At 40.6% G+C, this 12,964-nt stretch overlaps 1 protein-coding gene across 2 annotated transcripts in view; it reads right to left on the bottom strand.

The window, feature by feature from the left end:
* PIAS1 (protein inhibitor of activated STAT 1) overlaps positions 1-8,654 on the bottom strand; it is a 123,831-nt gene extending 115,177 nt beyond the window's left edge. For both annotated transcript variants that reach the window (XM_004758612.3, XM_045067437.1), the window contains exon 1: positions 8,552-8,654. In XM_004758612.3, the coding sequence (XP_004758669.1) occupies positions 8,552-8,575 (24 nt within the window). In that variant the 5' untranslated portion in view covers positions 8,576-8,654. The remainder of the gene's footprint in view (positions 1-8,551) is intronic.
* Between the last annotated feature and the right edge of the window lie 4,310 nt (positions 8,655-12,964).

Genomic DNA, 12,964 nt, shown 5'->3' with positions numbered 1-12,964 from the left:
CTGCCAGAATCCCATAAAGAGCCTCCATTCCATTTCTCCTCAAGCCAAACAACCTTTACCTGTTTTAGTTTTTATTTCTATTTTTCAGGGACACTTCAATGCTAATACCATAGCTGTTACATTAAATGTGGCAACTGTTTTTTAAAAAGCAACAGTGTAACAAAACTATCAAAACAAGAACTTTTCGACATATACATTGATAAACTCAAGAGGTAAACCTCTGTAAATATACGTACAAAATATGTACACTGTTAAAAAAGAATGAAATGATCTCATTTGGGGATATAACATGGAAAGATCTTCAATATATATTATTAAGTGAAAAACACAAGTCAAAAGATATTAGGTATAGTATGATCCCATTTGTTTTTAGAAAATATATTTATGTGCATGTACATCATTTAGTAATACTGAGTTCATTCTGTATGCCCAGTCATATCTGAATCTAGATATACACATACAATAAATTAAAAATATTATACAGGCAGAGATAAATGCCCACTCAAAGAAAAATGAATAGGTCAGAGAGAGAAGACATTTCACATGTATGAAACGTCCAAAACAGTCAAATCTACGAGAACAAAAGCAGATTAGCAGCTGCCTCAGAGTGAAATGAATTGTGGGCAGTGGGAGTGATAGCTGAAAGGTACAGGATTTCTTTGGGGAGTCAGGAAAATATTCTAAAATTAATTATGTAGATGGCTGCACAACTTTGTAAATGTATTAAAAACGAGCTAATTGTGTACCTTAAATAGATGAACTAACTATATGGTATGTGAATTATATCTCAATAAAGCTTTTACGCTCCCCACCCCCCAAAAAACAATAGAGACCAAAGTGACTGCCTCTCAGGGAAGGGAGGGTTGAAGATGAAGGTCTTTAAAACTATACTCTACTTACTGCCACATCACTACAATCAGAAATGTAGTCACTTAAATTTATATAACTTAAAGAAAATAAAAGACAAACCTAAAAATCTTTCATAAATTATTCTAGATTTTTAAGTTTCTTTTTTAAAAAGACTATTTGTCAGAGAGAGAGAGAGAGAAGAAGAAGGCAAGAGTACACAGGCAGGGAGAGCAGCAGGCAGATGGAGAAGCAGGATTCCCCAGGAAGCCGGGAGCCAGATCTGGGACTTGATCCCAGGACCCCAGGACCAGGAACCTCAGCTGAAGATAAATGCCTAACCGACTGAGCCACCAAGGTGTCCCATAAACAATTCTAGATTTAACATTATTTGAGTTTATCTACAAAGCTGCCATTAGAAAAAAAAAATGAAGATGTGAACATTTGCAATTTAGACTATCATACAACATGTGCATCAGCCCCCTTAACTAACAGAAACAAATTTTGAACATAATTTGTTCATTTCACAAATGTACCTTAAGCACCTACTATATCCACAGGGTAGGAATGGGGGAAAATGAAGTGGTATACAAAGCAGAACACCAGTCAACAAAAAGAAGCAAACTAACAGTTCTAGCTTTAAGTTAAGTACTTTTGCTACAGAGTAAAGACAAAACACACAAAAAATGGACTGGGATCAGACTACAGAAAATCCTGAATACCTGAGAGCTAAGACTTTATCCTGTTATCGATGGAAAGCCATTGGAGTGACAGGATGAAAAGAAATGTTTTGGGAAAATTAGCCTGGCAACCAAAGGGGGAAACTGAAAGCAAGAATAGCAGGAAAGGTAAGAAGAAGATGAAGTTTTAAAAAATAGGAACATTTGCAACAATCTCTGGAGAGTTACTGATATTTCAAAGTTACTAGTTAATGTTCAAAGGGTTTATATTTATTTTGTTTGATCTAATGTGAAACAGAAAAGGAAAAAAGGTAGTTTCTTCATTTTACTGAAATTCATGTAAGAAATTCATTACAAAGAAGGAAGTTTTACCAGTTAATTCTGAAGGGAGGAGGAGTTCGGGGGGGGGGGGGGGCCTACCATTTCATGTGATACCACTTAAACCAAAAGTAGAAGGAATCAAAAAGTAATGGGGTGCCACAGTTTTTAACATGGAAGGGGGAAGTATAATTACAAATATTTTGTGGTAAGAGAAGCAAAAAGTGCACTGCAATTACAAAATTGATAATAAAATACAATTACATACTTAAAATTTATCACCTCTTTTTAAAAATCCTAGTACTAAAACGTGTTACATAAATTCAAGTTTACATGAGGACTAAATCTGACATTAAATTTAGAGTTTGAGCACTTATATGCCCTTAATCTCATCAACTATTTTTTCTACAGTGTAGTACTTTCCAGATGTTGCACAAATATTAACTCAACTGGGTGCCTGGGTGGCTCAGTGGGTTAAGCCTCTGCCTTCAGCTCAGGTCATGGTCTCAGGGTGTTAGAATCAAGACCCACATCAGGCTCTCTGCTCAGCAGGGAGCCTGCTTCCCCTCACCACCCTGCCTGATGATTTCTCTATCAAATAAATAAATTAAAAATTCTAAAATATATATATTAACTCAACTGACATATCCATTTATTGACTTAACCCATAATGGTTCATATATGCATTTATTAGCTGATTTAACCCAATAAGGTTCTTCCTAAAATAGAAAAATATTTTCATTGCCTCTATAACCTCTTTCCTGTAACAACCTCCTCAAAACAATGTTACCTACCAAACTAATACTTTGGCAACACTTAGGTTTTATTTGTAGTTTTGTTTTAAAGATTTTATTTATTTACTTGACAGAGGGAGAGAGAGAGAGAGAGATCACAAGTAGGCAAGGGGGGTGGGGGGAGCAGACTCCCTGCTGAGCAGAGAGCCCAATGCAGGGCTTAATCCCAGGACCCTGAGGTCACAACCCCAGCTGAGCCAAAGGCAGAGGCTCAACAGCTCAACCCATTGAGCCACCCAAGCACCCCAACACTTAATTTTGAGAAAAAAATATGAATAAGGCAAATTCTCTTTTCTACTTTACCTATATTAATGGTCAGCACTGCTTTTCTTAAAATGTCAGTTAAAAACAGATGGGCAGGCACCTGGGTGGCTCAGTGGGTTAAAGCCTCTGCTTTCGGCTCAGGTCATGATCTCAGGGTCCTGGGATCGAGCCCTGCATGGGGCTCTCTGCTCAGCAGGGAGCCTGCTCTCCTTCCTCTCTCTCTGCCTGCCTCTCTGCCTACTTGTGACCACTGTCTGTCAAATAAATTTTATAAATAAATAAATAAATTTTTTAAAGATTTAAAAAAAACAAAAACCGTGGTCATCTAACAAAGCATATTAACTTCCAATATTTGATTTCTGTGTCAAACATACTTGAAATAAATTATAAATGCTGTTTCATACTCTATTTTATACTTTACCAAATGTTTACTTCTATTTTTATAGAATATACTCTGCCATCATTTAATAATCTTATCTGATAGATTTATAGAAACAGATAGGTTTATAGAAACAGAAACAAAGGTACAGACAATGAACAAAGCAAGAACTACTTATTTCACTCACAAAACTTCATCTAATCAAAATAGCATTAACACTGCTCCCTAAAGCACAGAAAAAGTTCTGTCACATCAATATATTTTTGTTAGAATAAAACATTTGCAAATCTTTATATCAGGCTGTTTGTCAAGACATTGTTTAAAAGAGCAAAAAAGTGGAACTATCTAAGTGTCCAATGATAAGGGACTAGCTGAATAAAAATACAATGTTACCTTTCAAATGATCACACAGACCTATATTTACTTACCTGGAAAGATAGCCATGAAAACAGCAGATTACACATAAAGAAAAGTGCAATCTCTTTTTGTGATGAATATACATACACATATGTTCACAGAGAGAAAGTCTAAATGGATAGATCCCCTGATGTTAACCATGATATTTCTAAGTGCTGAGATTACAGGTGTTTATTTTTCTGCTTATTTTTCAGTATTCCCTGAAATTTTGGCAAAATGATATTTGCAAGAATTAACATCTATGATTCGAACTAACAAACTCCAAAATCTCCCTTGCAAAAAGCCCAAAGAATATCCAAAAATACCTTGGCATAGAGCAAGAGGGAAAGTATTAGCAACAACATAACTAGAATTCTTTGTGAGCGAGGCACCCTATGGGGCTCCAGGACATACATGGGACCTTTACAGCAGCCTATATAGTACAGGGTTTGAAATCACAAGACTTAGGTAAGTTCAAGTCCCTGCCACTTTTACTTGTATGACCCTGGGCTAGTCGTAAGACCCTGGGCTAGTCACTTACTCTTTCTGGGCTCGCTTCACCAATAAAAGAGGTAAGACCTGCCTTCCTACCTCAAAGAACTGTTGGAAAGATCAGATGAGATAATGGGTACATTATAAACGGCAACATCATGAAGTACAACATACTATAAAAAATACTATTCATTCAAACATGAAAAAAAGAAAAAGGTGCTTAATGTCAGAGCACAATACTTCAGAGAGCACTACAATCAATTCTATAAAGTAATGACCCAGGGGTTTTGTTTTTAAAGGCTTCATCATATTATCACAAACACCCAGTTTTGCAGAAACTCAAGATACTTCTTCCCAGTTCTCACTACAACCATGAGCCATTTTATTTTCTTATCCCTACTTACCACCAAGAAAGGGTACAAATTACACTGAACTCAAAAAGCCTCAGCAAGAACCCTGGTCAGCATGTTGATATAGTTCACCAAGAGAAACCTGAGATTAATCAGCTATGGGCTCTCCACTAAGCACTATTGCAACTCACAGCGGTTACAAGAGACTCTGAAGAGAAAGACAATACAACGACCCAGAAGAAAACTGTAGATGAAAAAGCAGTATTTAAAAACAACTGTATGAAATACTTAAAAACTAAAGTGTTTTATAAATTGTTTTTAAATACTGTTCATAAAAATGGTGACTTAAAACAAAAGCTAACAAAATGTGGCACTTGACACCAAACCAAATTAGGGAGAATCAAATCAAATTCATGAATAAACTGTCCGGTCTATTTCCTTCTAAAATCACACCACAAAGATCAAAATTAAATGGCTATTTCTTGAAAATAAAGAGGAAGAATATGACAACAATTTCCTGACATGCTTATAGATACTTTTAAAAGCACAGTGTCAAAAGTATGGCTTCTCTTCCCATTGAATTCCATTATGTTATTCCACTAAAATGATGAACTTCTTCCTCCCCACTGTTCCACCCGTGAGTTAAAATGGCCATATAACTTGATTTGAGAGTTAATGCAAAAAATTTGTAATAAAAAAAAAGTCCTTTGGGGGTGCGTTGGTGGCTTAGGTGGTTAAGCATCCAACTCCCTAATTTCTGCTCAGCTCCTCTTAGGGTTTTGAGATCAGGCCCTTGAGCCACTCCACCCCACTCCTGGCTTAGCAGGAAGTCTGCTTGAGATTTTCTTCCTCTCCCTCTCCCTCAACTCTCCCTGAAGCATGCACGCTCTCGCTCTCGTGTGCTTGCTCTCTCTCACTCTCTCTAAAATAAATAATCTTCCAAAAAAAAAAAGGTTCTTTAAGAGGAACTACATGAAGCTGTCAGATTATTAACTTCCAAGATCATCCGGCCATCACATCCTCCTGCTTTTTAAGTTCCTAAAGATAATAAAATGCTCACTCTTTACATTCTTACAGATGTCATTTATGGGTATTCCCCTAATGAAAAATTAAATCTTTCATAAACAAATGTGCACAGAGAATTCTTTTTGATATGTATGACTCACAATCTAATTTTTATTGGCAGTATCTTCAAGTGTTGCAGCTTGCACTATTCCTACAGGAGATAGAGATCTATCCATTTTCCCCATCCAATCTTTGTAGATTATAGATTTGAAAGGACTCACTAAAATGGGCCATGAGGAAAATAATTATGAATACAATCTACAGCAAGATGATATGTGAGCTGTGAATCAGGATAACAAAAATGTCACTATTTTCTCAAAGCCTTACAGCTGGCAATCCATTGTACTACTGTATTTTCACTTAAAGCTGAAATCTCTGGGTTTTTCTTAAATTTTATTGACTTCTTCTATCTTATTAAGAATAAATGCTATTTACTTCCAAAACAAAAAACCATCAGAAAATATGATTTCCAAAAGAAGTGTCTTCCAAAGCTTACTGCACAGAAATTTATATACACACATTCTCAAATAACTATGGTAGGCATTCCTAAGATCATCTACCCCCTTCCAAAAAAAAAAAAAAAAAAAAAAAAACCAGCAAATCTAACCACAATCAAGCACTAAAATTTTTAACACAGCTATCAACAGCTAAGCAATTTATCACAGCTTCTAAAAGTATTGGGCACATACAATGCCAACCTGTAGGTCAAAACAGTTATTATAATTTGAAAAAATTGTACTACAGAAACACAAGAGTAGTTTTTCCACTAAAAAAAACTCAAGTAGATTTTTGAGAAAGCAAAAAGGGAGATCATTTTTAGAAAAATAATGTTTCCCCCAAGTGTTTAGCACTTATCTGATACAGGCTCATTTTTGTAAAGAGAAACTTTACCTAACAAGACTCACACCAGGGATCTGATCTATCCCCAAAGGCACTTTCTTAAAATGAGAAAGAACAAAGGAGGAAATCTCCCAGCATGTGCTTTCCATACCAGTTTCTTCAGACAGCATCAAGAGTGACAATATACCCAGCACAAGCTTTTCAGCTTTACTCTGAGGCCCATGTATAACAGAACTGATTAGCTATCATTCAAAAGGATTCCAAACAAAATAAATAGTAGAAGGAGGAGATCACAGCAACATTGTGACTACATCTTAAGAGTGAAACTATTGAAAACATCTACCTTAAAGTTGCATACTTTATATTTCAAGAGTTAATGACCTCAAAATATTTAAATTGCTAAGGCTTTTTCATTTCAGTCAACAGTTTGAAACTGGAAAAAAACGAAACCAACCATTCCAAATCTGCACTCTGTTCAATTAATTTGTAACTAGAAGTAAATTTTAAAAGAACGACATTCAAAGCCAGCGCCTTAATATACAAATTTTGGAATGTTAATATTGCAAAATTATTGAGGAAACCGATCTTTCAGCGAAGCTTTCCACAGAAAAACTCCAGAAACAAACCCAGTGTGTGCCTGTTCTAGAAGCTGTCGTTTCAGTATAACGGAGAAATGTTTTAAAAATAATTTTTATTAAATAGAGACAGAGAACTCTCCCCAAAGATTTACAACTGTATATCCCAATCGCCGTTCTGACAGAGATGTCAGTTCTCTGGGTCAAGATATACCCAGCTGCTTGGTTCACACACAGGAAGCCACAGAGGGGAATATCGCGTTCAGAGCCTCGAAATAATACGCGTTAGTTAAAACTGCCTGCTACTAAACCAAAATTATTCAAGCGGAGCCCCATTTGTCACAATCCAATCATAAGGGTTCCACCCCCCTCCCCCAACAGCTTGTGTAGTGGTATATCTGCTTCGGTAAAGAAGCCATCATCAGGTAAAGAAGATTGGGGTGGGAGAAAAAGCGGGGAAAAGGGGGCACCCTTTCATCCAATTTCGCGAGGCGTGAGTAATTGGTACAGTTGAGAGGAACGGAGGAACGTTCTATTTATTGGGGGTTGATGTAGGATGAGGGGAGAATTTCGTTCAAATCAACATGGCCAGCAAGATGTCCCTACAAACAAAAGGCAACGGGGGGATATAAACACGAACCATTCACCTCCATCAGCTATAGCATCGCCATCATGGTGTGTGCAGAGACCCCCAAAGGCTCCTCTCACCCTCCACACCAGGCAAAGGAAGAGAAGGAAAAGAAGGGAGAGGTAGCTGCTTCCCACCACCCACCACTGCTTCCAAATACACACCCTTCGAGGGGGGTTCTCCCCCCACTCCGGTTGCCCAGGATCAGAGAGAAAGTAACGTCCCGCCCAGGCAGACTCCCCCGCTACCCCTCAGCCGAGCCCCAACGTCGGCCAGGGGCTCACTAAACTTTACCGGAGCTTCTCCCCACATCCCCGCCCCACAACCCCAGGATTGCGCTGCCCACAAACGGGGCACCCCGGGCGCCTCCTGACAGGCGGGCACCCGGGGAGAGCGGAGTCTGGGGCGGGGGCGGCAGGGAGCCACGGAGGGGCGGGGCGGCCGGAGCCAAGTTCCCGGGGGTCCGAGGAGAGCTCCTGACAGCAGCCCCGGACTGCAAAGGAGGAAGAGGAAGCGGCGGCGGGGAGCTTTCCCAATCCCCCCTACACGAACACCCTGCCCCAGCCCCCGTTCCCCATGGGGGGGGCGGGGAAGGCTGGTGGAAGGTGAAGAAGCCGAGCCCAGAGGGCAGCCTAGGCCCCTACCTCCAGACTACCGATCTCTTCCCCCGCCACCCCCGCCAGAGGCGCCCACAACAATAACACGCCGGGGACGACCCGTCAGCGCCCCCGAGGCACCCGGGGCCCGCGGCCCGCTGTTGCCGGGCCCCCTCAGTTAGGGCCAGGCGCGCCGCTCCTCCCTACAACTCCAGGCCCGGGTGGAGTCAAGCCCGAGCGGCCCCCCAGGGCCGGACCCATCCCCCCCAGCACCAGCGGCGCCGTCTCCGCGGCCGAATATTAGAAGTGAATTCGAGCTGCGCTTTACCTTTAGTTCCGCACTGTCCGCCATCTTGCGTCTGTCAGCGCAAGCGCACTGAACCTCGCCGGGGGCCGCCGCTAGTCCCGCCCCTCTAGCCAGCCTGGCCCCGCCCTAGTCCGTCCCCTCTCGCTCCTCCACCTCCCCGACCCGCCCCCGGCCTCCGCCCCTCTCCCGGCGCTCGGAGCCCCGCCCCGGGCACGTACAGCAGCGAGACCGGCACGTACCATTTAAATAATGGCGCCAAGCGGGGAGGTTTGACAGTTACTCCCCGCCCCCCATCCTCGCTGGGCTAGCGCCTCCAGGGAAAGGCCGGAGCAAGTGGGCTGCGGGCCTAAGCCCCGCCTCTCCGCGGCCTGCCGAACCCTTCTGCAAAGCTTCGATGCCTATGGTCACAGAAACTATAATGGCCCCCTCCCCCAATCAGTGAGTCCTTTTCAGCACCTGCTACCTGCGAGGCTGCGCGTGGACTAAAAATAACAATCCGTTACATTTGAGGATCACTTGATGGAGCGTTTCCGGATTTATTAGCTCAGATCCTCCTTATGACAGCGCTGCGAGGTGGGCAGAGAAGAGATTACAATTCCCGTGGTATGTGTATAGTCAGAAGTGAAAGCTCAGAGAGGAAAAGTGACTTGCCCAAACACTTTATAGGGATGACCCAAGACAAAATTCTGAAGAGGTTCATTCATTAACTTTTTGTTCAACAAGTCATTATTTAGTGATTATATACCAGTCCTGTTTCTTTATGTGTACATCGGGAAGTCAAAAAGTGCCTGCCCTCCCGTAGTTCTCTAACGGAGGAACAGACAAGTGAACCAATAAAGATACAGTTACAAATGGTGGTGAGTACCAGATGAAGGCAAAGGGTCCCGTGAGAGAAGAGGGGTTGGAAGGAGATGTACTTAATTCCTGGAAGGCTTTCTCCAATAAATTGACATTTAAGTAGATGTGATGAAAGAATTATTTCACACTTTTTCCTCTCTACTGAAAGCCTCCTATACCTCCTCCCCAACCCACACTTTTTGCTCTCAGTTTTGCTTCATTCGTCAGAGAAAACGTGAAAAGATAACAGATATGAACTCCCTTATCTTACCATCAAAACTATTCCTACAGTCATAGTAACATTTGGGTTACTATGAATGAAGTGTCCCTGTGCCTATGAAAGCCAGTTCCTCTACCAGTGACCTGGATTCCTTTCCCTCCCACATTCCTAAGAACTTTACTCCTACAATCACCTCACCCTCCAGCATCATTACTTTTCCCCTATTAGATTACTCCTATCAGCATATAAACATACTGAAATTCCTCCCATCTAAAACAAACCTACCTTGATTCCAAAATCTCCTCCAGCACCACTCCATTTCTCTCTCTCCACTGCATAAATTCTCAGGTTTTTCAAGATCTCTCTATAATGATTGTTCTCTCTTCCTCACATCACATTCCCTTCTCAGCCTCCTCTTATCCAGCCTTGACTTCTCTCACCAGGATCGCCTATCAAGATTATTAATGATCTCCATGTTTCCAAAACTAATTGTCAATTCTCATTACCTAAAATGACCTCTCGGGTGAACTGTAAACAGTTGACAAGACTCCTTTCTCTTGAAATACTTTTCCTCCTGAACTTCCTTCAACATTTCCCTATCCTGATTTTCCTATTCCTTTACTGAGCCTCTTTGTCAAAATTATCTGCTGATTTCTCTTCTTTGGCTCAATCTTTAATGTTATAGTCCTCCAGGGCTCAGTCCTCACCCTCTTGTCTTCTCTGTTTTACAGTCAGGTGAATTTATCCAACTCTTTGACATTAAAATGTCTGTTTAGCCCAGACCTCCCAACCAAAATCCAGATTCACAAATCCAACTCTCTACTTAATATCTCTGTTTCATGACTTCTAGTCATCTCAAGCTTTATGTCAAGTAGTGCCTTGATTTTACCCCCAGCCCTGTTCCTTTCCCACTGTTCTCCATGGATGGCACCGTCATTCAGCCAGCTGTTCAAACCAAAAATCTGAAAATCATCCCTGGTCCCTCTCTTTCATTCATCTCTCATATCCAATCCATCAGCCAATCCAGCTGACTCCACCTCTAAAACGTCTCCCAAGCCTGTCCGTGTCACTGGCTGGCCACTACCATCACCCGATTCCAAGATGCCATAATTTCACAAATGGACTGTTTAGAAAGGGTATTCAACTGAGAGGACCACATTATGACTTTCATTGCCCTACACACTTTTGCATTCTAGGGTACAATTAAAAAATAAAATTTGACTTCATCTCTGGTTTCTGGCACAGAGCTCCTAAAACCTTTAAAATTTCCAGAGGATAGGATTGTTTTTTGTTATTCATGATGAGCCCCTTTCCACCACACCTAAGCTTGTACTAATGAGGTAAGAGAGTGTGGCTCCTCAGGAGTTTCAGGATAGGAGCTGGTCATTGGTAAGACTAAACACAAAGACTAAATACATGATTAGATAAGGGCTAGTAAACATATGGAAGTATTGGAAGGTTGGTGCCAGGGAGGGCAGGGAAGCTCTGCATCCCCACTTCATGCACTACCCCATGCATCTCTTCCATTTGGCTGTTCCTGAGTTATTTCCTTTATAATAAACTGGTAAATATAAGTAAAGTGTTTTCCTTAGTTTTATTAGTCCAATCTAATGAATTATCAAAACTGAGCAGGCATTATAGGAACCCACAAAGCAAGTCAGCAGTACAAGTGGCCCACGGGACTGGCAACTGGTATCTGAAGTAGGGGCAGTCTTGTGGGACTGAGCCCTTAACCTGTGGGGTCTGAGCTTATCCCCAGAGTTAGTGTCAAAACTGAATTGTTGAATACTTGGTTGGCATTGGAGAATTGGTGAGGAAAGATTTCACATATTTGGTGTCAGAAAGAACCTCAGAGACCCCTTCTTCCATAAATATATAAATCTATATATAATTATATTTTTAAAAACTACATTTACATTTGTTTAAATGTAGTCTTTATACATTAGTGTAAAGACTAATGCAATCCAAGCAGAGTATACTTATTTTTTCTTCTAATTTCAAAGATTTAAAATATTTTTGTGTTCCCTAAAATTACTGTCCCACCCAACACATAAAAATTAACTCAGAGTTTATCAGGGACCTAAATCTGAGTTAAAACTATAAAACTCTTAGGGAGTAAATCTCTATAACCTTTAATGAGACATAACTTTGCTAGACAAGGATCACACATGCATTTGTGGTAGGAATGGTATGGCCATTTTGGAAAATGGTTTGGCAGTTGTTTGAAAAGTGAAAAGGTACTCATCCTACAACTCAACAATTCTTGGACATTTATCCCAGAGAAATGAAGACTTCTTTCCATACAGGACATTGTACAAGAATGTTCTTTATAAGAGCCCCAAACTAGAAACTCTCCAAATCCCCTTAAAGGGTAAATGGCCAAACAAACTGTGATCCATGTATACCACGGAGTACTACTCAGCAATCTAACAAACAAACAAACAAAAACTACTGACACATACAACAACTTGGATAAACCTCCTGGAAATTATACTGACTTAAAAAATAAAAAAACTAATCCCAAAAGGATGCTTATTGTCTGATTCTATGTATGTAACATTAATGAAATCACATAATTACAGAGATGGAGAATAGACTAGGGTTGCCAAGGTGTTAGGGATGAGGGGAAAGGGTGGTTCTTACCAATGTCAATTTCATGGTTTTGATATTACACTGTAGTTTCATAAAATGTTCACTTTGGGGAAGACAGGGGAAAGGATGCATGTGGCTTCCCTATATACTTTTTTGCAATCTCTTGAGAATTGAATCTGCAATTACTTCAAAATAAAATTACACATTTTTTCATATATATATATGAATATATCTGAAAAGTATATGTGTATGTAAACATTGAAGATACAATGAATCAAAATTGTGGGGAGAAGAACATCATCAAAATGGCAGAATAGGCAGCTCAGAGTCCCATACCTTCACAGAAACTTTAAAAAATAACCAGCAACTGTCAGACCAACTTTGTGAGAACTCTGGAAAATGATTAAAAGTTTATAGTAACTGAGCAAATGCTTAATCCAAAAAAAAAAAAAAGACAACTTAAAAACGGTAAGAAAGGGGCGCCTGGGTGGCTCAGTTGGTTAGGGCCTCTGCCTTCGGCTCAGGTCGTGATCCCAGGGTCCTGGGTTCGAGCCCTCCATCGGGCTCTCTGCTTGGCAGGGAGCCTGCTTCCTCCTGCCTCTCTGCCTAGTTGTGATTTCTCTCTGTCAAATGAATAAAATATTAAAAAAAAAAAAAAAGGCAAGAAAAGTTCATGATACTTTCACTTATCCCTGCCCTACTCCCTCCCTGACTTGGCAGCAATCTGGAAGACAGCAGCCCACCTTCCCAGGATGGAGCCCTGGTTCCTGGAAATCCATATGTTC

This window comes from Mustela putorius, unplaced genomic scaffold, assembly GCF_011764305.1.
Source record: "Mustela putorius furo isolate JIRA1106 unplaced genomic scaffold, ASM1176430v1.1 tig00003896_pilon_pilon_pilon, whole genome shotgun sequence".
In the NCBI taxonomy this organism is placed as follows: domain Eukaryota; kingdom Metazoa; phylum Chordata; class Mammalia; order Carnivora; family Mustelidae; genus Mustela; species Mustela putorius.
The sequence above is the reverse complement of the archived record's forward strand: the minus strand, read 5'-3'. Positions and strand labels throughout refer to the sequence as shown.